This window comes from Chinchilla lanigera, unplaced genomic scaffold (assembly GCF_000276665.1).
Source record: "Chinchilla lanigera isolate Chin_1 unplaced genomic scaffold, ChiLan1.0 scaffold00002, whole genome shotgun sequence".
In the NCBI taxonomy this organism is placed as follows: domain Eukaryota; kingdom Metazoa; phylum Chordata; class Mammalia; order Rodentia; family Chinchillidae; genus Chinchilla; species Chinchilla lanigera.
In genome coordinates, this window is record NW_004955403.1 from 42311953 (window position 1) to 42336957 (window position 25005).

General features: G+C 38.6%; 1 protein-coding gene across 5 annotated transcripts; it reads left to right on the forward strand.

Annotated features, from left to right (window-relative positions):
• The first annotated feature begins 72 nt into the window (after nucleotides 1–72).
• Nucleotides 73–23966, forward strand: LOC102018050 (arylamine N-acetyltransferase 2-like). Of its 5 annotated transcripts, XM_005373605.1 has the most exons (4): nucleotides 73–953; nucleotides 7166–7368; nucleotides 20771–20838; nucleotides 22244–23966. In XM_005373605.1, the coding sequence occupies exon 4, from the start codon at nucleotides 22250–22252 to the stop codon at nucleotides 23120–23122; it is 873 nt and encodes a 290-aa protein (XP_005373662.1). In that variant the 5' UTR covers nucleotides 73–953; nucleotides 7166–7368; nucleotides 20771–20838; nucleotides 22244–22249; the 3' UTR covers nucleotides 23123–23966. The 5 variants fall into 5 exon arrangements, with proteins under 5 accessions (XP_005373662.1, XP_005373661.1, XP_005373663.1 ...); XM_005373604.1 differs by lacking the exons at nucleotides 73–953; nucleotides 7166–7368 and adding an exon at nucleotides 15260–15344; XM_013513595.1 differs by lacking the exons at nucleotides 73–953; nucleotides 7166–7368 and adding an exon at nucleotides 19786–19805.
• Nucleotides 23967–25005: the final 1039 nt, after the last annotated feature.

Consider the following 25005-nt stretch of genomic DNA (forward strand, 5'->3'; position numbering starts at 1 on the left):
TGACAAAACAACAATGAAGACAAAATCAAAACAACAAAAATGAAACATGACCTCAAAACAAAATGATAGGAATTTACAAGGGTTGCTACATTATGTCTGGTGAACTGAGCAACTTGGTTGAAGATAACAGTATGTTTCTTTTATTCTGCTAAAGTAAAGTATCCCACACTGAACAACTAAAATGGTGGGACTTTATTTTTGCACAGTTCTGAAGGTTAGAAGTCCAAGATGAAGATGCTGTCGGTCTTGCCTTCTCCTGAGGCCTCTCTCTCCTTGGCTTGCAGAGGTCTCTTTCTCACGGTGTTATCATGTTTCTCCTCCTGGCCTCTGTGTTGTATCCTAATCTCTTCTTCTAATGCTGAAGTCATACTGAATTATGACCTACTGATATTTCACAACTTTCCTGTACTTTTTCTACAGAGGCCCTGTTTCCAAGTACAGCACACTTGGACGTAGTATAGATTAGCACTTTGCCTTGGGGATTTGACAGGGACACCATGCGGCACATCGCTGTCTACCTTCTGGCCCCCCAGCTCATGGTCTTTTATACAATCGGCCTCCCTCCCATTCTGACATCCACAAATGTCTTAACTTTTTCCACCATCGACTACATCCAAAATCTCACCCAAACATCATCTAAATTAGGTATAAGTGAGACTGGAGGTATGATTCATTCTGACGCAAAATTCCTCTCCAGCTGTAAACCTGAAAAGCCAGACAAGTTGTCAGCTTCCAATGTGCAGTCGTGGGAGAGGCACAGAATAGACGTTTCCACTGCAAAAAGGAGAAGTCACAAAGGAAGGGACCCCAAGCAACCGCAAGTGAAAAGGAAATTCCTCTAGATTTAAAACCACAGAAAAATCTTCCTTGGCCTTTTCCCTGTCCTGCAGGCTCACTAGGATGGAGTCACCAGACTTTTGACCTGGAAGAGCATGGGCCTTGTCCCTTAACCTGTAAGTTCAAACCTGCCTCACTGACATCTAGTTGTTGATGTGGGACTAGAAAGGACCCCACATTCTGGAGCCTTGGTGAAGACCACTTTGCCCTCCTGGCCTGAGTCCTTTAGGAATATGGTGGCAGTCTTAGGTCTGGCAATTTCTAAGTCATCTCTGGGATCTTCTTCCTTTCCCTTGAAGAGAGTGCAAGTATGAGGCAGACAACACTATCGGCTCATCCTGATGTCAAACTTCTTTCACTTCTTCTTTTCCTTGAGCCTTTCAATCCAAGCTAGCAGTATTTCTCCTGAGATGGTTGATTGCATCTATAAGCCACACTCATAATTTCTTTATAAAATAGTTGTAGAGCTGCAAGGTGTTTTTTCCAGAACAAAATTTTCATGTCTTTGTCAACATAGGCTGAGAATTTAACAACTTTTCAGTCTCCGATTCCTTTTCACCTCATTCTTCCATTTGTCTCCTCACACCTTGTAAGAAGAAAGGAAAAAGCAGCCATCTTCTAACACTTAGCTTGAAATATACTCAGGAAAGTAATCAAGTTCATCACTCACAACTCCCCCTTTAGAAAACACTAGAATACAATGCATTCAAGATCTTTGTCAATAGAAGAGAAAGATTGCCTCTCCCTACTTTCTAACCCTGGCCCAAATCAACCTTGTTGCCCGTATTTCCACCAACATTCTCTTCAGGGTGTCTAGGCTTTTTCTTACACACACCTCAAAATGCTTCCAGCCTCTGCCTATTACCCAGCTCCAAAGCCACTTCCTCATTTTTAGGCTTTGGTGGTTAACACATCAATGAACTAGTGCAGAGAATCCAAAATTCAGCCCTTAACACTGGCCATTGCTGAATTATAGAAACACGGTCAGTATCTTGAGATTGATTTTAACTTAGCCACTTCTGTCAACTTACTTATATCTTTCAATGGTTTTCAATGAATTATAGATCTTCCAGGTATACAACACAATCATATCTGCAGATATATCACTTCTTGACCTTTTGGCTAAGATCAAGTGTAGTACCTGTTCTTATCAGTTTAATATCTACAGATATTTCTTTTAAGCCACTATTCTAATACTAATAATGTGTTCTCAGTAATACTTGTTTTATGAAGTTGGGTGCACCATGGATATAAATATATATGTATATATATATAAAATATATATTATATATATATTAATAATTGCTATCTCTTCCTGTTGAATTGTTCCCTTAACCAATATGTAGGAATGTGCTTTGCCTCTTCTGATCAGTTGTGGTTTAACTCCACTTTTCCTGAAACTAGGATAGATACTCTTATCTATTTTCAGGATCCTATTGCATAGAATATTGTTCTCCATCATTTGATTTTTAATCTATGAATTTCTTTTTGGTTTAAACATGCTTCTTGTACAAATTATACTGTTGGTTTATGTTTCTTTGTCCATTGTGCCAATCAATGTCTCTTTCAATTGGGGGATTTAGACCATTCAGGTTGAGAATCATTACTGAAGGTTATTGACTTATTCCTGTCATTGCTTGGCAGGCGTTTGTGCTGCTGAGCTATATCCAAGCCCTTCCTGTCATTGCATAATTTTCCTGTTGCTGATTTCCCTTCTGCTTCACTGTTCACCTTGCCTGGTGAGTTTCTTCTGCTGGATCTTTTAGTATGGTTTTTGTCTCAGAATCTGAATCTCCACTCATCTGTAACTTACATTTTCTGACTGGTGGTTTCTAGCACGAAGGCTATAATTTAAGATGCAGACTTGCTAATAATTACTCTTCCTTCTCACACTGTGATGATCATAAGAAGGTGAAGAGAAAAAGAGGAACTGGAATGCAGAATCTTTTGATAGGAGAATAGCTTGTGTTGCAGCATGTATAACAGGTAGGAAATACTGGTGAGGGCCAATGTCCTGGGAGACATGGAGAGGAGACCCTGCCTGAGTGAGAAGGATGAAAGTGATAAAGGTAGTAAAAGAATCAACAAAGGTATGCAATTGTCAGGTTACCTATGAAAAAGAAAGCAAAATCACAACAGACAGCACAGAGACAAATTCCTCACTTCCTTGCTTGAGTTGTGGACCTTAGTAGGTTTGAAAGTGTATTCAGCCCACACATGCACAGGCCACAAAAAAGCCTTCATGAGGACAGCCCCAGGTTATGGAGTAGGAACCTGTAGCAATGCACTGAAAAGTAGATGCCAAAAGCATAGCACCAAGCATCAATCTGGGCATGAAGACAGCTTTTTAAATATAGTGTAGAGGGCACTGTGTAAGATACAGAGATTTAGAGAGCGTTGTCATTAATGTACATGCAAAATAAGCAGAATAAAACCGCATGAGACATGGCACACTCATATATGCCTGGACAGGGTAGGCAGCTAAACAGGAGTGAGGATGAAAGAGTAACAGCCTGTTGCTATTAATGGTTCCATTTTGCTTAATTATTATTCCTGGTCTCATTCTGAGACTGGACATCATTCTGCGTTCCTGCCATCACGCTTGCTTTCCTGCACTGATTCCTGGAACACACTGTTGACCACAAATCTGATCAGAAACGGGAATGTCCTGTCCTCAAGATTAAAACATTAGATTATCATAAAAACTTCACCACCTAATGTGGAGCCAGACTGTCTAGCTCAACCTCCTGGATACATACCGATTTCTGCACGCAGCCCCACATCTGATCCTCATATGGTACTGCCAACTTTGCCCCCCCAAAAGGAAAGAGGAACTTGAGACATTAGTCGGCCTCCTTGTAGGTTGTCGGTGCCCTCCTTACACATGGCTTCCTTTTTCCCAATATTTATCTTTTGGATACTGGTTTTCTACAGAAAGAAAAGAAAGGAGGAAGAGAAAAACATCATAGTACATGAAACAAGCAGAGACCATAAGGACTAGATTAAACAATTAGTTCTGTGCATCACTGTCCTCTCCAAGGTACATCCAAATATGGTGGCTTGTGGTAGAATCATATCGTCTAGGAATAAATCACAATAGTCGCTGTAACTGTTGGGTATTAAACACAGCAAAAGCAACAAGCATTCATGTGATCTGCAGGGGAAAAAAACAAGGTTTTTCTGTGGTGCTCAAGGCCCTTGGAAGTTGTCTCAGTCAGTATTTCTTACACTTCGTTTATACAACTCCCCAGAATGAACACCAATGTGACCTAAGTGAGATTTCCCAATACCAGGCAGTTAGAAAAAGTTACACATGCATATGACTCCATGAAATGTTACAAGAAACACATCCACGACTAGATGCAAATTCTAACTCCCAAGTTGTCCAGACTCAAAGCAAGGCAGCTGGGCTCTTAGGATCTTGCACAAACAGGCCCTTGACTCAGAGCTGTTCCAGCAGGATATCTTCCTGGGACTTTTTGCCTTTGGCAAAGACAGGGAGAAAGGTCCTGCAGCCCTCAGTTTTCTAATGAGAATCTAGAGTGCAGGAACCTAAATATAAGGACGCAGACCAAGCTAGAAACAGCCAAATGGTAGAAGAAAGTAAAGGGATCTACGTGACTGAACATAGAGCATTATCCCCACACTAGCCAGGACCTGAACCCTCAGGACTTCCTTGTGGGTCCTCCAGGTAAGCTAAGCATACTCTCTAGATCCTTCTAGACCAGTGGTGGAGACCAATCAGGCCAGTGGGTTCCATGTAAGTGTAGGTTCTACCTCTCCCTATTTCACTACATCTCAATACTTTTTAACTTTCATTTAGTAGTTAAGCCAGAATGTGATCTGTTACAAATTTTAAAATATAACTAAGTAACCATGGAGTAGACAGTTCTACTACTTCATGTTCTTCAGTTAAACAATAAGAAACCAGATTTAGCAGTCAGAAGCCACGGACTGACTTCTAAGTGAGGACACACTCGAGAATTAAACATATTTTGTTTTGCTTCGGTCATTGTCTTATAAAAGTTCCTCTCTCACCATGACACCACAGGAACGTGAACTATTTCAGGTCTGATGGCTCCAGATACGTGAATCTGTTGTCTCTTCAAATAAAATCTTCAAAATCTGGATGTCCTTAAGTTTATTATTAGAATGTTCCATCGTTGAGGATACTGGATCAGTTCTTTCTAGATCTGTTTTTTATTCTATCTTCAGATTTAAGTTTTTGCTTCTTATTTCTATTTCTCTATAGCAGAAACGCACTGTTTAATAACTATCATATTTGTCATGCTTCTACCCTGTGCTCTGTATTACAAAGAGCTGATGCTCACAGTGGTCCTTCACTGTGGACTATTTCATAGATTTCTTTTAATTTCCTTCCTCAGTAGCCACTGCAGAGCAAACACTTCATCAGGACAGCTCCTGGCTACATTTCCCAAGTTCTGTCATGTTGGAGATGGTGTGACTGCTTCTTTTCTGATTCTGTGACTAATTACAGAATAATACTTGGGGGCTATATTTTCCTGCAATATTTTGTAGGCATAGGTCATTTGTCTCACCTTTGGATATTTCTGTGGAATACTCTTTTGCCAACCTGATGTTTTGTTCTTTAGGCAGTGTGCTTTTTTGCCTTTTCTGCCAGAGGCTTTAGTAATTTTCTTTCACTTGGAATTTCAAAATTTTAACAAGAATACATTGCAGTATAAAGCATATGGGAACAAAATTCCAAGAATCTTACTTTCATATATTTCTGATTTAATTCCTGCTTCATCACAGGACTATATTTCCTTAATCTTATTACATCTTCTATGACATTTTTAAAATTCCCTTCTTCAGACACAAAAAGTGGATTGTCTTTGTCTGCTGTCTATTTCCATTACCTTCTCCTTAACTCTTCAATTACATTGTCTTTTCGGTAGCTTTTACTATGAATATCAAGCTTTTCTTATCATACTTTATGTGATATTATGATATATATTTCTTGTCTATCACTGATTGTGTATTTGTTCTACTTACTTCCTGAGTTACACTATTTCCACACTATATTCTTTAGCTCTTTGTTATTGAGCTCATTTTACATGCTCTGTCCTGCCAAGTTCCTATGAAGAACTTTCTATTCAATTTATTTTTCTTCTTGTAGTGGTCATCATTTTTAGAAAATAATTTGTGCATGTTCCGTATTGTCTTCTAACCCCAATCTCATAGTATATTTCCTGTGTTTCACCATCATACTCATGTATGTGTAGCTGTGTCTCCCCTGTTCTTTCTTTCTTGAACCTAGTGTTCCTGGTGAGGGGTCTGCTTTGGCTGTGGCTTGGGCTCCTTGATCTCAGATGAAATGAAGATGACAGGAAACACTCTGATGACGTGAAACATTCTGATGACACTTTCCCCATGTGAAAGTGGTTCCTCTTCCTTTCTGGTGAGGCCCTATATTAAGAGCCTGGTTTTGTTTTTCTGTTCTATGCCCCCAGCTATGTTTGTGCTGACACCCAAAGGAAAATCAGGTGTTACCACTATCCCCTGCTCTTTCCTGTGTCAGGTGTATGTATTGGTAGTAATGAGGGCTATCAAACAGGCAGAATACTCACACTCTATGTGATCTATAGGGACTCCTCATAATCTGTGATCTACTAAACAACCCTTTGCTTTCAAGAAATGAGTTTTTTAATAGCTAAATCATGGAATCAACACAAATGCCCATCAACTGAAGAATAGATAAAAAAAGTTGTGGTATTTTTACATGATTTAATATTACTCAGCTATAAAGAAAGATAATCTTGAGGCTTATATAGGAAAATGGACACAACTAAAGGCTGTACTCATAAGTGAAATAAATCAAACCCACATGTGAAAACACCATATTGTCTCACTAGTGTAAGAACTTGAAAGAGTGAATAAAATCTAGGAGGTACAATAGACATTGTGAAATGAAAGGAAACTGTTCAAAAGGAGAGACCAAATGGAATGAAGGAAAAAAGAAAAGAAAGAAGGGGAAAATATGTATATATGTATACACAGGATAACTAACATAGTTGTACTACTGACTTTTATTGCTCTATTGAAAGGAATAATGTTTAATTGTTTGATCAATCTTGCATATCTATATTTGTTTATCTGAGTATCCAATTTGAAGATATCAAATGTAATACAACAATCACTGTTAATTTCCTATCACCTTGTCTAAAATTATATATTGCTTGTAGTATTTCTGTGTTATTTTCTAAATGTATGTATGTTTGTTAATACGTTTTCATTCTTTTATCTTTAAAATAAAAAAGAAAAGGGTTTTTATATATTTTTAAACTATTATTTCTGTTATTTCTAGCATTTCCCCCAAGAACAAACATCCTATGGTTTCTGAATTTAAATTGACAGTCAAACTACATTCAGCTACGACAGTTACAAAGTGCCTTCCTGCACATTCTCAATGGGCTCCTGGAACACGTTCACTGCATCTCCCTTCACTTGTCTCCCACATGAACGGTCAAGCTGATATGGAGGGGCTAATCCTGCACGGAGTTGCTACAGGTAAACATGAAAAATTAGCAGCATTTTCAGCCACCTCTTTCCCTGGTCGCTACTTCCAAGTGTTCTCAGCCTCCCACCTTGTGTCACACATTTGCTAATATTCAATTTCTCACATTTTTTCATAATCCAAGTGTTAGCTGGCTCATAGCATACTGTTACTAGCAAGGCCCCTAACAAAAGTGTCTTTTCCTAGTAGTTCAATGTTATTCCATTGCATCTCAACACTGTCTTTGAAAAAACTAAAGGGAAAAGAAAAATTCCCTTTTAAAAAAACTAAAGGGAAGATGTTGGGAGGGATGGACAGAGAATGACATATAAAAAAGAGGAGAAGGAAGTAAAAAGGAGACATTAAAACAGACAGCAGCATTTGAAAAGAAAATTTCTTACTAGGAGATACAGTGGTCTAAGCCATAAGCAAATGGCCAGGGATGAATAAACCATATATTTCCTTTCAACACAGTCTTCCCATTTTTCTTATATACCTAATGCAGATTCTAGGTTGAGTACAGGTGGATTTGAAGTACCTCGACAATGTGCCATTTTTTCCCTTTGTTCCTGAGTCGTGACGTGGTAGAAGGTATCTAGATGTTCAGGCTAGTAGCTACTGCAAATTAGGATGAGAAGAAGTGCAAAGGACCTCACAAATTTAGGGAAAGTTTTGCAGTCATCAAGTAGAGAAATTGTTTATAACCCTAACAATATAGAAGAAGTGTGTGGGTTAAAAAAGCGAAATAGTATGAAGAAAGAAAATATAGATGTTTATCATATCACCATCCAACTTAGGGACAGGTCCCTTTGTACCATGTCATCTCAGCCTGCCTCATCTTGAAGGAGTTAATATTGAGGTGTGTGCATTCCTGTTGCTGTCAAAGTCTCAATAGAGGAAGGTTTGGATAGAATCTTATAAAATCTACCCTCACTGGATTTGAAGTGGTATCACAGATGGCTTTTTTTTAGGGAGGGCGTGTCACAGTTTTTGCTACTTTTTTCTTGACATTACATAACACTTTAAAAAAAGCATTGGGATTTGTCAAAGTCCTTCCCCATGATTCCTTCTGTTTTCATTATTAGTGGGTTTTTTCCAGTAAATTCTTCTCAGTAGCCTTGGATTAATATCTTGTGACCTTCTGGCTCTGTATCACAACATGAAGTTTTCTCAATAAAGTCTCACTGATCTATTTGAATCACACGGCATTCATGACCGAGCATTGATCCTATACATAATTGTTTTTCATTGTCCTTTTCTACTTCATGTGATCATTCAGAAGGATGACTTTGATCATGGTAAATGTTGTCATGTTATAACCATCTACTTGCCTCTCTGCTGTTTAGACTTTTGTTTCACTTTCAGTAAGTTCAAAAGGCTAGCTTGGTCATAAGCAAATTGTTACCTATCTGATCTGATCTCAATCTATTCATCTTCCATACAATCTGCTGCCATTTGAAGGCATTTCTGCCTAGAAATCTCTTGACCTCTCTAGGCAGCTTCCACCACAGAGATTTTGCAATTTGTTTCTTGTGCTCAGAACAATCTTCCCTGCACATATCCACTGGGTTCCTTGCATAGCATCCATGAAGCCTCATGAGGCTTTCCTTCATCAACAGATTTGAAATTGAAATGCTCTTTGGGCACTTGGTATCCTCTTTCTGGCTTTACTTTTCTCTGGGCAATAGCACGGTCTCACAGATTACAAGGTTTCCTCATTGACTTAGCTCTCTGTGTCAATCTAATGGGCAAATCATATGTGATTTTTCAGGGCAGGCAAACCCTAGATTAGTAGCAAAAACATAGGGGTATTCAGTAAATTATGTGCTGCATCACTGAAGCAACAATTGAATGAATTAATATAAACCTTTGAGGAGGAGTTTTGTGTAAGTTTCCCTCACAGGTACAATTAAATGGATCAGACACCATGAATATCAGGTAGTCTTATATAATGCCCCATTCCTATGTACAAATGTTGAGAAGCTTATTTTAATGAATAACAATTGGAATATCTTTTACTCTTCACCAAGAAAATTACATAGAAAACCACCTCTTATCACTTGGTTTATCATTTAATCTGGATTTCTACTTTTGATACTTGAAAGACAGAAGAAATGATCACACTTTCCTTTTAGGATTAATGAGATGAGGAAAGGAAATTATACATGTAAAAGCAATTTATAAAGCCAATAAACAGAATCATTATTATAGATACTAAAAACCAATCTTTGTATTCTACGTATTTTGAACACATTATAGTTACAGCTTGCATACTCCAGAAAATGTAGCTATGATGTGGTAATATGAGTTTTTTACTTGTCATTTTGTAACTGGTTTGTTAGTACATGTGCGCAGTGTCTAATTCTTATGTTCCTCGTGGGAATTTTGTACATGTACATAACACATCTTAAGCCCTTTTTCATCCCCTTTCCCTTCACTGCCTCTTCCCTCCACTCATCTTTTGATCATCATCCTTTCTGTGTACATGCTTACAATACGTGATGCTTATATTCCTTGTATGGAGTTGATACATGTACATAGCACATCCTAATTCCTTTTTGCATCCCTTATATCTCTCTCTCCACTCCCTCCATTTTTAGATCCCTTTTCCCTTTTAGAATGATCTATCTCCTGGGCTGGGGATATAGCTCAGTGGCATAAATGCTTGCCTGGCAACCCTGAGGTCATGAGTTCGATTCCCCATACCAAAAAAAAAAAAAAAAAAAAAAGATCTATTTCCCTACTTCTTATTAGCTATTTTTATTTTCATCTTCATTTTTACTCTGTTTCTCATATGAGAAGTCATGTGATATTTAAGCTTGTATGTCTAATTTACTTTACATTATTGTCTCAAGGTATATCTATTTTTCTGCAAAGGACTCAAGTTTATCCTTCTTTATAGCAGAGATGTACCCCAATATGCACAAATACCACATTTTCTTTATGCGTTCATCTGTTGATGGTCATATGGACTTCTTCCACAGTTTAATTATTATGAATTTTACATTTATAAACATGAGTCTGCATATATCACTATAAAATGATATCTATAACTCTTTTGGAAAGAAAACTAGAAAGAATAGCTGGGTCAATTGGAATTTCTAGTTATAGATTTATGAGGAATCTCCATACTAATTTCCATTATGGTTATACTAATTTTCATTCCCACCAACATATAGAGGGTTTTCTTTTTCCCTGCAGCCTCCCCAGCATTTGTTGTTACAGCACTTGATTTCTTGCTGATGGCCCTTCTTTCTGGGGTAGGATGGAATCTCAGTGTTTTTTGCCTTGTACTTCTCTAATGGCCAGGAATGTTGAGTACTTCTTCATGTGTTTATTGGCCATTTGTACTTCTTCTCTGATGTGTCTATTGACTTGCTTACTCATTTTTTGATTGGGTCTTTAACTTTGGGGAGTGTTGTAGTTTGGGGCTTATTGCAATGGGAAGGAATATAATACAGGACACATATTTTATAAGATTATTTATAGTAGTTACCCAAACAATCAGATACAAGAAAGTGCAGAAAATTTGTCCACACACTAAAGACCAGAGAATCCAGCTGAGAGCCTTGATCCCATGGAAACATCCTGTATGAGTTCAGCTGAAGACCTAGAGCCCATATCAAATGCCTCCCACGAATCCAACTGGAGGCCTAGAACCCAGGACAACGTCTCATGCAGGCCTGTCTCACAGATCTGCACTGGAAAGGCCCAAAGATCAGTGGTGGAATCTAGAAAGTCTGTGCCATTGAGATGAAGGATCTGTGATAGCAGGCTGAGGGATCTGCCCTGGGGTCAGGAAGTGATGCTCAAAGTAAGAACCAGAGCTCCCCTGAAAAGTACCACAGCCATCCTCAGCAACAGTGAGGTCCTGAGCTCCTCCAGTGATTAGGATGGCTGAGTTCCTATCAAGAAAGCCAAAGCAACAAGCTTCTCTATGAGAATGAGCAATGCTGCATCTTCCCCTCTACAGCCAGGAAGCAATGCTCAAAGTGAGGACCAAAGCTTCCCCAAAATGAACCGAAGCCATTCCTCAATGCCAATAAGGTCCCAAACTCCTTAGAGAATGAAAACAGCCAAGTTCATCAGGAAAGCCAGCATGGTAATCTCCTGCAAGAAAACCAACAGTTCCTTACAGCTTCTCAACAGCTTCCAACAGGCTCCCAAGTTCAGTGTTAAGTGTTTTCCATTTTCTATTTTCCCGAAGAGAATGATATCTTGTACTGGACCAAGTAAGAAGAGAGCAGGTAGTTCATTCCAAACCAAGAATTATTTAATTCTGACCTCCTGAAGAGGAAGAAATCCTGGAAAATCTACACATTTACTGTCTATCTTCAAACAATTGAAGATTTTGAGTCTGTGCATAGACATCTTCAGAACTGTCTAGCATCTTTGTTTCTGAATGCATCGTTTTTCCTTTGCAAACCCCGCTGGGGTTCACTAGTTAATAGGCTTGACCCTCACCTGTGGGGAATTCAGTTATAAGGACAACATAAACCTGGTACAGTGTAAGACTCTGAATGAGGCAGAATCAGAAGTCCTGAACCCTGTATTTCGTGTGTCACTGGAGGAGATGTTTGTGCCCAAACACGGCATTCAGTCTTTTACTATTTTAGAATAAACAGCAAAATTGCTTTTCATTGTCACTAAAGCTAGCTAATCTTTCTTTATAAAAAAGTTTAAGCGTATGCAAAAGTACAGATGATAAAATAATAATCCTTCATATGCATTTCACCCAACTCATCAGTGATAAATTCATGACATCTAGCCTCTATACTTCCAGATATATTACAGATAATCTTAGACATCATAGCATTTCACCCATAAAATTGTCAGCAAACATAATTAAATTACTTTTTATTAGTATGCGTTTGCAGTACACAAGGAATATATTCATTGTGGAATGTGTATGTGACACACCTTAATTCTGTTTATGTTCCTTTCCCCCATTCTTTCTTCCTGTTTTTGGTTCACTTCCCATTTGCAAAATGTCTATCGCCCTGTTTACTATTATCTATATTTTATTTTGCTATTCAATTCATCCATATTTTGGCTTTCTCATGTTAAATGACTTTTTAAAAAGAACGTAACCACACACTTTTTTAAAGCTACCATCTAGCGGTGTTTTAGTGATGACATTCTTACCTTTGGAATCATACTAATATGTGAGGGAAAACCCCGCAACCTTGCTCTACTGCTGAATCCACAGATAATTTATGAAACTGAGTCAAGAGGATAGTGAGAAAACTACTTCTTATAAATTCAATCAGCATATATTTAATCTATAACCTTTACAAACTACAGCCTGTGTAACGTACGATTCAAATGCAAAAACAATCATGAGACATGAGTTCTAAATAATCTAACAGTCTTCAAGACCAGACTTAAGTCAATTAATGGCAAGATGTGACTAGGTGCAAAGAGAGGAACACACTACTCAGTTCTTAGAATTCTTTTATTTTAAATTTTATTGTACTAGTACATAATGCTTACACCCCTTGTATAGAGTTGGTGCATGTATATAATTCTTCCTAAGTCCTTTTTTCTCCCCCTTTCCCTCACCTCTCTCTGCCCTCCACCTTCTCTTGATCCCTTTGCTTTCTTAGAATAGACACACATTTGTAGTTTATAATGTCACAGTACTTCATGAACTATTTTTTGAGTATGAGAACACTGATATTTAGAATTCAAACCTTTCAGAATTAAATTATTCATATCTAAAAGTAATAATCATTATGAATTATAAAATACTTATATGGAAAGATTTGTTGTCTATGAAGTATACTACAATATTATTGGCTAGCCAGGCATGGTGGTGCATGCCTGTAATCCCAGCACTGAGGCTGAGGCAGGAGGATTGTTACAAGTTCAAGACCAGTCTGGCCTACAACGTGAGCTCAAGGCCAGCCTGGACTGCATAGTGATACCCTGTCTCAAAAAGACAAAAAAAAAAAAAAAAAGAATCAAACATTATTGGCTAATATAATTTGAACCAAGTTTATTTTCTTTGGCAGCATCAGGATATTACGAGGCTAGCTGGCTTCTGCAAGAGCCTGTTCTCATCCTATGTCTTCTCTTTCAGTTGTATTCACTTGTTTTTTCCACATTTTGTTAACATTAAAAAAATGATGTTCTTTATGTATATATGAGTTCATTTTCTCTGGATGCTAGGTAAATTACTGGATAAACCTCTGGTACTGACTCATCAAGATAAAAACAAAGTTAATTCTCATACATTCCAGAGGACACCTGGAGCAAAAATCTCCCAAACATGTCTGGGCATGTAGCTCAGCAGTATAGTGTTTTCCTTGCAAGAATAAGAACAGGGTTGGTTGTGGTTTAACTTTGGGTGTCAGGTATTTTGTGCCAACAATGACAGAAAAGTAACTAAGACAGAATTTGTACCAGAAAATAGGGGACACTACTGTGACTCTATCCCTGTGTTTGATTTCCAGCAACACATATACATACAAATACACACATAATTATATATATACACCTATATATACCTTTAGGTACATATGTACACATATATGTATATTTATATATGTAGATGAGTAAATAATTTGAGTAATATTTTCTAGGTCAGTGTTTAATGACAATTCTCCTACATCTTGCTTTATTTTCCTCTTTTTTTTCATGGTCCCACTGTCATGTGCCTGCTTCTTCTTTGATGAGATATTAATAAACATTGGATACCAAGGCCTAAGGTCATGGCTTGTGCTTTTGAATCTGAATCTTTACTTGTCTAAAACTCATATTTTCAGCTTCTGGATTCCAGTGTGAGAGCTATAGTTTATACTGAAGACTTAGTCCAATATTGTTGCCCCTCTTCAAGTTGTGATTATAATTATAATATAAAGATAAAAGTCAGGCCCGGAAGATATAGTGAATAGGTTATTTTGCAACAGATATTTACATGGCTATTTAATAGTTGGCAAGTATTGGTGAGGGTGCCATTCTAAAGACAGGTAGATTTAAGATGCTTCATAAGGAAGAAAGGATAAATGATTGATGGATTGAGAATTAGCCAAGCCTGCTTTCTTGGTAGGTAACCTGTAGATGTGGGTATCATAAAAACAATGTCCCATACCAGTAGTTACTTTTGTGCAAGCAATCCCAACTGAGCACACAAAAAACAAGAACATTTATCCCTCAACCTCAGTTATCACTCATGAGGGCCTATCTCATGGGCATTATTTTGTGGGTCTAAGGAGCCTGCTCAAGCATAGACTACCAGGAAACCTTCAGGAAGAGAGTCTCAGGTTATGTTGAAAGATACTAGTGGAATATACTAGTACATGAGTTGCAGAAGGGATAGCATCAGACAGTCACTGGGCTATAAAGACACTTTTAAAAAAAAATAGAAGAAAATATCTAGGGAGCAACAAAACTTAAGCACCAATATCATGAATGTACATGAAAAACAAGCCAAAATACAACCACATGACACTTGGCTCACACACACCACATGCAAGGACAAATTTCAGACATTACACCGGGACTGTGTGTGGACAGATAAATAAGGGTGAGGATGAGGAAAGGAAGAATAAAAAGTGCAAAGAGAGACCTTATGGGAATTGATAGACACAGGAGTCATAAACTGAAGTGTAAACCAAACCTTGCATTTTCTTTTGTGTGCTCCAGGGTAGGGATTCTTCTCCTGACCCTTTAGCTCTAACCATCCACATCACACACAGAAAGTCTGGCCTGAGCAGTGAGCAGCAGCCCTGTGCACTACCTTTGTGCCTCTCAGCCTGACCCATGAGAATGAGCAGTTAATATGAATCTCAGCTCTTTTCCATGAAAAATTAGTGCAAGAGCTCCACAGGAGAAACACGGGGCCTTGCGATGAACATTTCCCGGAGATCTCTGGGCTTTGTGTGCCAAAGGGCAGGGACTCTGGAAAGCCAAAGGCCACTTCTCTGCAGACCTTAGAACATACAGACTGCACTCAGACTCTGTCCAGCTTGCAGCTCCAGGACACTGGGTAAGTGGAGCTCCCCGTGCCTTTGATGTGAAATCCGGTCTCAGAAGGTACTCTCAAAGACTATGTTCTACTGTAGCCCTAAATTTCAAATGCTGAATTTGATCAGGAAATTGAGCTGGCACCAACTTGGAATCTAATCCTGTAAATAATTTGCGGTACAGCAGTGACTATGACAGAGCCCTGAATCAAACTCTCTGGCATGGCTGGAGTCGTAGCCACTCCACCTCCCAGCCGTGAGAATTTAAACAAGACATTTAAATTCTCTCAAACTCTGCTTCCTCATCAGTAAATAATAGCACATAATAGTATTCACTTAGAAGATTTATTGTGAGGAAGAAAAAATATATTTTAAAAAATATCTGTGTTTAAGGTATGTTCCTTAAAGAGATTTTCCTGGTGCACTTTTAACAATGTCCACCTTCCTCTGCCCTCAACAGGGTATGGCAAAATTCAGAACAATTCCCACTTTTCCTAAAGTAGCCTGTCAGAACCTCCAAATGACCTCAAATTTTAATTGATTTTATCAGAAATGACTAGAGTAGTTCCTGAGGGAAGTTTCCTCACTTTGTTAGGAGGCTTACTGGGGAAGATCTCAAAGAGCTGTCAATGACCAAAATCATGGCCATAAGTACATGAGGTCAGTAGAGGCAAGCAACAACCTGGGCATGGACTGTAAGGTTCCATAGCAGCGAGGAAAGAGCTGCAGGAGCTAGGGGCCTAGTACACATTGCTCTGAGCTCTGGGAGGATGCCAACTGCCATGGTACCCCTGCTAGCTACTTCCTGATCCTTTCTGATTCTGATACACTGTTCTCTCCTTACTGAGGGCCCTCCTTTAATTGTTTTAAATTCAAAACAGCTGACTCCACCCTGTCCCTCAGAAGGAACTTCTTCTTTTTTTTTTTTTTTGTTTTTTTGTTTTTTCTCCGGTACCTGGAACCGAACTCACAACCTTGCGCTTGCCAGGCAGGCGCTTTTGCCACTGAGCTAAATCCCCAGCCCCAGAAGGAACTTCTTAACTGTTATCTTCTAGCTACTGCCTGCCAGGCGGCCTCCTTGGTGTAGTCTTCTCTGACTGTAGTCTGAGCTGCGGTTTCCTTTTCAATGTGCCTGATAGGTCTGCTGCTAATACTCCACAACACTACCCTGGCTGCTGGGAGTCATGGGGGAGATGAAGGTGCTCTGTACACTGAAGACAGTTGACTAATGTTCTTTACATATGGTAAAGAGAACTCCGGCAGAGCTGGAACTTTTCCATCCAGATACTCCAAGGGCTTTTTGGTGTGGTGTCATTGCTAAGCACTTCACTGTGGAAAAGAAAAAAAAAAAACATATAAGGAAGAGAGAAAAAACACACATGGAGGACAAAAGTGACTCACTACTTCTCCTTAGAGTTTCTACTCAGTAATGACAGAAGTCCATGCAGTAGGCCTAGAAGATTCGATCTCAAGTCTTAACTACTATATGAGTTCTGCTTGCAGCCTTAAGAAATGGCAACAGCATCTTATAGGAGGTCTCCCTCTGGATCAGTCTGCACTTGGCTCCTGCTCAAAAATCCATTTTGGAAAAATCAAGTGTTCTTTCCTCTTCTTTCAGCCCAAAGTTCAAAACCACTGTTGTACAAGAAAGATGCAGAGATTCTAGAACTAAGAATCAAACAATAGGTCCTGTATGTCAAGCTACTCTTGACAGTCTGATGATGGAAGTGCTGTGTCATTTAGGGATCAATTACATCTGTTTGTCTAACTATTACATATTAACCATAGGACCAGATAACATTTGTACGATCTGCAGAAGTGAGCTAAACATTCACAGGGGAGCAAGACCTTCTAGAAGTTGCTTTCTTCTGTGTGTTTCAGATTTCTGCTCCCAAAATGAACACCAAGGTGACCTGAGTTCAGTTCCCCCACACTGGACACTGGGACAATGATCAATGTCCTAGTGACTGAGGGGAATTCTGGGAGAAAGTCAGCTGTGCCTGCATGTTAATTGTTGATTCCAAGTTTGTTCCACACAGTTCAGTAGTATGCTCTTGTCCTTCCAGCTGGTGGAGAGGCTGAAGTGAGAGGGTTGCAAGTTCGAGCCCAGGTGGTGCATCTCAGCATGACCTTGTTTCCAAAAAATTAAAAGGGCTGAAGCTGCAGCTCAGTGGTCAAGTGTTTGTATAGAATATGTGAGGACCTAGGTTCAAAACCAATTATTGAAAAAAAAGTCAGTCCAGACTGAAGGCAAAGCAGCTCTGCTAAAGGACCTTGTTCCAACAACCTATTGTCCCTGGGCTTCTCTGATGGGACAGTAATCTCTGCACATCCAGCAATCAGCAAAACAGGGCAAGGCAATTTCAAGAGCGCTTGGTCCTCCAAGAGAATCTTATGTGCAGGCCCTTCATGGTAACAAGACAGGCCGGACCAGGAAAACAGGCAAGTGGTAACAGAAATATAAAGGATTGCGGTGTCTTAACAGAAAGCATTTTCCCCCACACTAACTTCAGTCCTGAAGATTCATCACCCCCATATGCCCTCGGCAGTCCCCTAACCAGAATTCACGACTCTGTTACCTTTTCGTGCCTGTGATGGAGAGGAAGCTCTAGGGGTTCCATGTGACTCTCAGTGTACTTAATGATTTTTCTTAAAGTACTTTAGACTGGGAGTGTACTCTAATTCTTATATGGTTCTATTTCTCCCTCTGATTATACCCACATGATTCTGCTTTACAGATCAATAAGTTAATGTGACTGTGTTTGGTCACACATAATTGTCACTGGAAAGCCATTGGGCTGAACATTTCCAGTGCTTGTGTTGCCAAGGTGAACAGTAAAAGGATACTCCATAGTTTTTCAATCAGAAGCCACCAAGTAACTTGTAGGAACTTCCACTCTGCCAAGTATATTTTCTTTGGTTGGTTTCTGCACGTCTTGTGAACGTCTGTCTTTCTTCTCTTCCTCCCCCTTGTGCTCCTCTTTTCCATCCCCTCCTTTCCCACCTGGAGCACTGAATTGCCTGGTTTCTGGTGCTGTCTGCTTCCTGAATTGCAGTCTACTCCAGTGAGCTCTATAGAATGTTCATGTACATGAGTTTGTCACTTAACAGTTCCAGTGTTGACAGTACTGGATCAGATCTTCTCAGTCTGGTCTTTCTTGGTCTTCAGATTTAATTTTCACTTATATCTGGCTCTGCAGAGCTGAACTACAGTTTTCAACAGCCTATGAATACATCATCCAACACTCATAGCAGTTCTTCATGGTGGCCTGTGTCTTAGTTTTTTCTTTGTTTTTTTTGTTTGTTTGTTTGTAACCGAGAATTGAACTCTGGACCTTGTACTTGCCAGGCAAAGCACTTTGTCACTGAGGTATATGCCTGGCCCTTAGTTTTCTTTTTGATTTCCTTCTTCACTGACCACTAAAGAGCAAACACTTCATAAGAACAGCTTAAGGCCAGGCATGGTGGTGCACACTTGTAATTCCAGCACTTGGGAGGCTGAGGCAAGAGTATCCTTGCATGTTCGAGACCAGCCTGGGCTACAAAGTGAGCTCAAGGCCAGCCTGAACTGCATAGCGATACCCTGTCTCAAAAAGGGGTGCGGGAATAAAAAAGAACAGATTATAACTTTAGTACTTCTCAAGCTCTTTCATGTTCAAGGTTGTCTTTGTATTTGTGTCTCCATTTCAATTCAAATAATTGTAAAAATAGTACTTGAGCACTGGACTTTGCTGCAGTGCTTTGTAGACACTGCTCGTTTACCTCATTTTAGATATTTCTGTGGAGCATTCTGTTGCCTACCTGATATTTTCCTCATCGTGAAGAATGTTCTTTCTCTAGCATATGTTTCAGTAATTCTTTTTAATTTTAAATTTCAAAAATTAACAAGAATACAGTTCAGTGTCAAGCATGTACAATCAAACTTGCCATAATCATCTCACCTTCTTTTCTTGCTGTTTCATTTCTGGAAAATAATAGATGACAGATAGATAGATATAGATATAGATGTAGATTTAGATAGATAGAGATAGAGACAGAAATAGAGACAGAGATAGAGACAGAGACAGAGACAGAGATAGAGATAGATGTATCCTTTATGTATTTTGTGTTACACCTTTTGAATTTTCTTCTCTGGAAGCAACAACTGCATTGTCTTTTAATTGTTTATTCTAGATGTTTCCCCAAGGGCTTTGTGGGAAGTGATGGCATCATAAGTGTCTCATGTTCAGCAGTGCATTAGTCCCCTGATGAGGTCATAGCCGAGTGTGACGCGCGGAGGTGAAGCCAGGTTGGAGCAGGTGGTCCACTGGGAGCCGGGCTGGGAAAGGTCCATCTCCCTCATTCCTTCCTGGATCTCTCTCCCTCTCTCTGCTTCCAGTCACCATGCCATGAGCTCTCTGTCCTCTGCCAGGCCCCCCTGCCATGCTGCCCTGTCTTGGAGCCAGCTGACTACGGACTGAAATCTCTACAAACTCTGACCCAATGTAAACCTTCCTTCCTTTAATTTGTGGGTATTGTGTATTGTGTCTCAGTGGTGGAAAAATATGACAGTCTTCTTTCCATTTTTATTAGTTTCCGGTTAACTTTTGGAATGGCTACGCTTTCATAATGTCTTACTATGAATATATATTTTCTTAAAATTACTGTGGTATTACGTATATCTATGCAGTTCTTTCTTTATCATTAATCATGTATTACCTCTGGTGTGTATAAATCATTGTCTATGTTGCCAAATAATTCTTTGCATAACCAGATTATTTCTTCACTTTATTCTTTAATTTTTTGTTTATAAATCCATTTTACATGCCCTATCCTGCCATGTTCCTCAGAAGAACTTCTTTCAATTCATTTCTATTCATTGTTCTTCTTGCACTGGTTGTGTTTTTTGGTATTTAAGTTTTACATGTTACATCTTTTCTTTTAATCCCAGTGTCATACTATATTTTCATAGGTTTTAGCATCGTATTCCTGTATTTAGAGCTGTCTTCACTCAGTTTTCTTTAAGACCATTTCTTCCGTGTTCTGTCCCTGTATTCCCAGCTATAGCTGCTTTCCCATCTAAGTGAAGCCAGGTGTTACCACTACATACTGCCCTTAGCTGTGTCTGCTAAATACATTGGTAGTACCCAGGGGCATGGAACATGCTTCAGTCCTCCTTCCCACTGCCATAGCAAACATCTGGATGGTGACATCAGCGATGCCTTGTAGGGGCTCCCAAACTCCCAGGCTTACACCCTTCAGGGTACCTTCCATCTCCCATCATTTTACTTCCCATGTCCTTGCCAGGAAACTCAATTGTTTACTTTACCATTGTGTGAACTTTGCCTATTCTTGCTGGTAACATGTTCTTCAAAATTAGTGGTCTGTAAAACTACCCTTTCATTTTTGAGAAAAAATCTTACATATTTTTTGAAACTGTCTTCCCTAACATTTTTAAAATTTATGCCAGGAAGAAGAGATCCTCTGAGACGTCTGAATTAATACTGACAATCAGCAACTTTCAGCTTGCCAAAACAGGTACAAGTTGCCTTCCTGAGGGTTTTCAGTGGGCTCCCTGAGGGTGCTCGCTCTGCTTTCTGCAAATCTCCTGTGTGGATGATCAAACTAAAATGAAGCCTGTTCCTGCACAGAGATGTTCCCGATCCGAGTGGGAAGCAAATGGTATTTCCACTCACGTCTTTCTGTGGTAGCTACTTTCCAAAGGGCCTTCCTGTTGCATCCCATTTTAGGAGTACAACATATTTTCAATTTGTACACAGAATACCATTATTTGCCTACAACACGTTGCTAGTGTTGAGGTTCCTAACAGAAACTGATTTCAATCCAAGGGACCTGAAATTATTAAATTCCATCTCAATATTTTATCGTCAACAAAAGATGTACCAAAGCCACCAGAGTAAGGAAGAGTGGGATAGAACAATGAAGGTTCAAGTAAGAAAGAACAAAACTTGAAAACAAATTATAGAATTTAAAAAGAATGGCAGGGATTGATGTCACAAACGACAAATGCCCATTGTGCATGTCACCCTATTCTTCCACATCAGCATTGTTTTCTATTCCAGGTATGTCCTGCACAGATTCTGGTAAGGAATCAAGAAAGCACTAGGTAAATCTGACCACATCCAATTCAGTCTTTCTGAGCCTAAGTGCCAGAGGTTTAGAGCTTGTGCAAGTACAAAAATGTCCTGCTGCCATTAAGGAAGAGAAGAAATGCTAGCTTAATGGGAAATGATATGAACAATATAAACATAGGTAGTTCATCCTGACCACACATTTCCTACATCCTTAAAGTTTTAGTGATTTTCTTTTTTTGGTGCTGGGATTTGGAGTCAGACTATCACATCTGTTAAGCACACAGTCTAACAACAAATTTCACCCAAGCCCAGTACAGTAATTGTTGAAGAAATAAACAAATGAATGAATGAAGGAATGAATGAATGGGTGAATGTATATTAATTTTTGAATGGAGAAGTTGATATAAATTTTGGTGAATAGCTAAATTTACTGAATCAGTTGCCATAAATGCCTTCTACTCTATTAGATAATTACCTGTTTAAATAAGGAAGTGGTTAAGAAGCTTATTTTAGTGGATATCAGTTGGAATATACTTTTCTTTCATCACAAGAAATCCATATCTAAATTCATGATTTGCCTCAGTCCAAACTGGATTTCCAATATCTAAATATTTAGATATTGGAAACATGAAAGCAATTAGAAAGTTCTTATAAATTTATGCTAAGGTCACCGAGAGTATTTAATGAAGTTAGGAACATAAATCAATTCATATATTTTATTTCAGATGTTTACAATAAACATTGTATTTATGTATTTAAAATGAATTCTAGATATAATAATCCTCCTCCTGAAAGCCCAAAGTCACATTTAATGATATTTCCTTTTTGGTTTGTTCCCCTTGCCGCAGGAAACCATGGATATTGGAGAATATTTGGAAAGAATTGGTTATAAGAATTTTAAGAGCAAATTGGACTTGGAAACCTTAACTGATGTATTTCAGCACCACATCAGAGCTGTTCCCGTTGAGAACCTTGACATGCACTGTGGAGAGTCCATGGAGTTGGATTTAGAGACTCTTTTTGATCAAATTGTGAGAAAGAACCGGGGTGGCTGGTGCCTCCAGGTCAATCATGTTCTGTACTGGGCTCTGACCACAATGGGGTTTCAGACCACAATGTTGGGAGGATATGTTCACATCTCTTCAGTTGATAATTATAGCAGTAATATGGTTCACCTTGTAGTACAGGTGACCATCAGTGGCAGAAACTACATTGTTGACGCTGGGTTTGGACGCTCCTACCAGTTCTGGGAGCCTCTGGAATTAATTTCTGGGAAGGATCAACCTCAAGTGCCTGCCATTTTCCACTTGACAGAACAAAATGAAACCTGGTATCTGGACCACATCAGAAGAGAACAATACATTTCAAACCCAGAATTTCTTGATTCTGATCTTCTGGAAATGAAGAAATATCGGAAAATCTATTCTTTTACTCTGGAACCTCGAACAATTGAAGATTTTGAGTCAATAAATACTTACCTTCAGACATCCCCAACATCAGTGTTCAAAACCAAGTCAGTGTGTTCCATACAGACTCCAGAAGGGTTTTACTGTTTAGTGGGCTGGACTCTCACCTATACGAGATTCAGTTATAAGGACAACATAGATCTTGTAGAGTTTAAAACACTGCAGGACGAAGAAATAGATGAAGTACTGAGAACAGTATTTGGTATTTCATTACAGAAAAAACTTGTGCCCAAATATGGTGGTCTAAAATATTCTATCTAGATAAGCAACAGAAATGTTCCTCAATGTGCTATAGATAATTAAACACTTTAGCATGGAAATCTCAAACATTTTAACAGTTACATTTCTATAGCAAAGTATGGTTAAAGGAACAAAAGCAATTATATAGGACATTCAGATCACTGATCATTAACTGATGATTTATTGCATCCCCTCCACCCTTTCAACATAAGACCATTTCACCCATAAAAAATGTCAGCAGACAAAACTAAATGACTTTTTAAAGAAATATAACCACCCACCTTTGCAAACTTAATCATACTTGTGATTTAGTGGTGATGTGGTTATCTTGTGAACCATAATGATTCATGCTGGAAAGCTTTCTGGTATTGATTTATTTCTAAATTCACAGCCAATTTGTACTGGTAGTTAAGGGTGTAGTAAGACTATTGCTTCCACTAAACTCCACTAGTGTGTATCTAATGTCTAATTTCTAGAAAGTACTACCTGTAAAACTGACGATTTAAATACAACAAAGATTGAAACACAGTAATCTAATGGTCCTCAAGACAGCTCTCAAGCCGGGAGGATATGTTCACATCTCTTCAGTTGATAATTATAGCAGCTCTAATACAATGTGATTAGGCGTTAAGAGAATGACAAAGAAAATAATTTATTCTAGGATCCTTTTTTAACAGTTACATTTCTTTATATACCGTTCTTCTAAATGTGGGAGCAATGATATTTATAATTTTTGGCTTGTAAATTGATGTGATTTATGTGTAAAATAATGATAATCATAAATGTGAAATTCATATCATGGAGAATGTTTATGTTCTCAAAAGTGTATTAAAACATTCCTAGCTAATATAATGTGTATCAACAATTTTGTTGGATATACTATAGAGATATATGTTTTCTGCATGGAAATCTTTCACACGATTTCTTATTTATCAGTTATATTCACTTACTTCCTTCCATATTTTGTCATAGAGAAAAAACACATAGGTTCTTTTTATACTCAGCTTCCAAATCCTGGGGAACAGTGAATTATTTATGAATCTATGGACATAATTCCTCACAGGTGTAATGAGTACTATACATAAACAACAGAGCATCAAACCTAGAGTAGCACTAAGTAAATATTTGTCATATAGATGCGTGAATAATATCAGTAACTAAGTGAGGTTTGGGGGAGTAGGTGGCCATTTCACGGAATTCTTCCATCTTGTTTTATTGCCTTCTACAGTTGTTCTTCCTATCTTTCACTGTTCCCCTCTAGCTTGAAAATCCCTGTCCCACTGTCACCTGCCTGGTTTATCCTTGACAGAATGACAAGATATGAGTTGCCCAATATCTAAAAGCATAGCTTATGCTTCAGAATCAGACTCTTTATATTTCTAAAACTTACGTTTTCTGACTGTGGATTCCAGTATGAGGACTATAGTGTAGCATAGATCTACTAATAAGTTGTTCTCCCTCTTCAGCTTGTGGTCATAGTAATAAGGTGATACGAGATACTGGAGCTGGAAGGAAGGGTTGTTCTTTAGGAGAATGGGTTATGTTGTAGCTTGTGCATTTTATGTAGTCAAGTAACAGGCAGGGGAAAATGGCGATAGAGGCTGTCTTACAGAGGAGTGGACATAAAACCTGGCCTGAATGGGAAAGACAGATGAAAACGTGTACCAGTATATGACAGTTTACTGCTTTCCTTACCTTACTGGATTAACTTTGTTTAGTTCTGTTTCAGGTTTTGGCAGTGTGAGGTGGTTTCTTGTATACCAGAAGACAGATTATTTTCTCACATTCTAACCAAGACCATGTCAATAACAAGAAACAGAAGAAATCATAGAATGGGAAAATGAAACATCCTATAACAAAGACTCAAGAAAAATACATCATATGATGAGTATCCTAAACCCAGT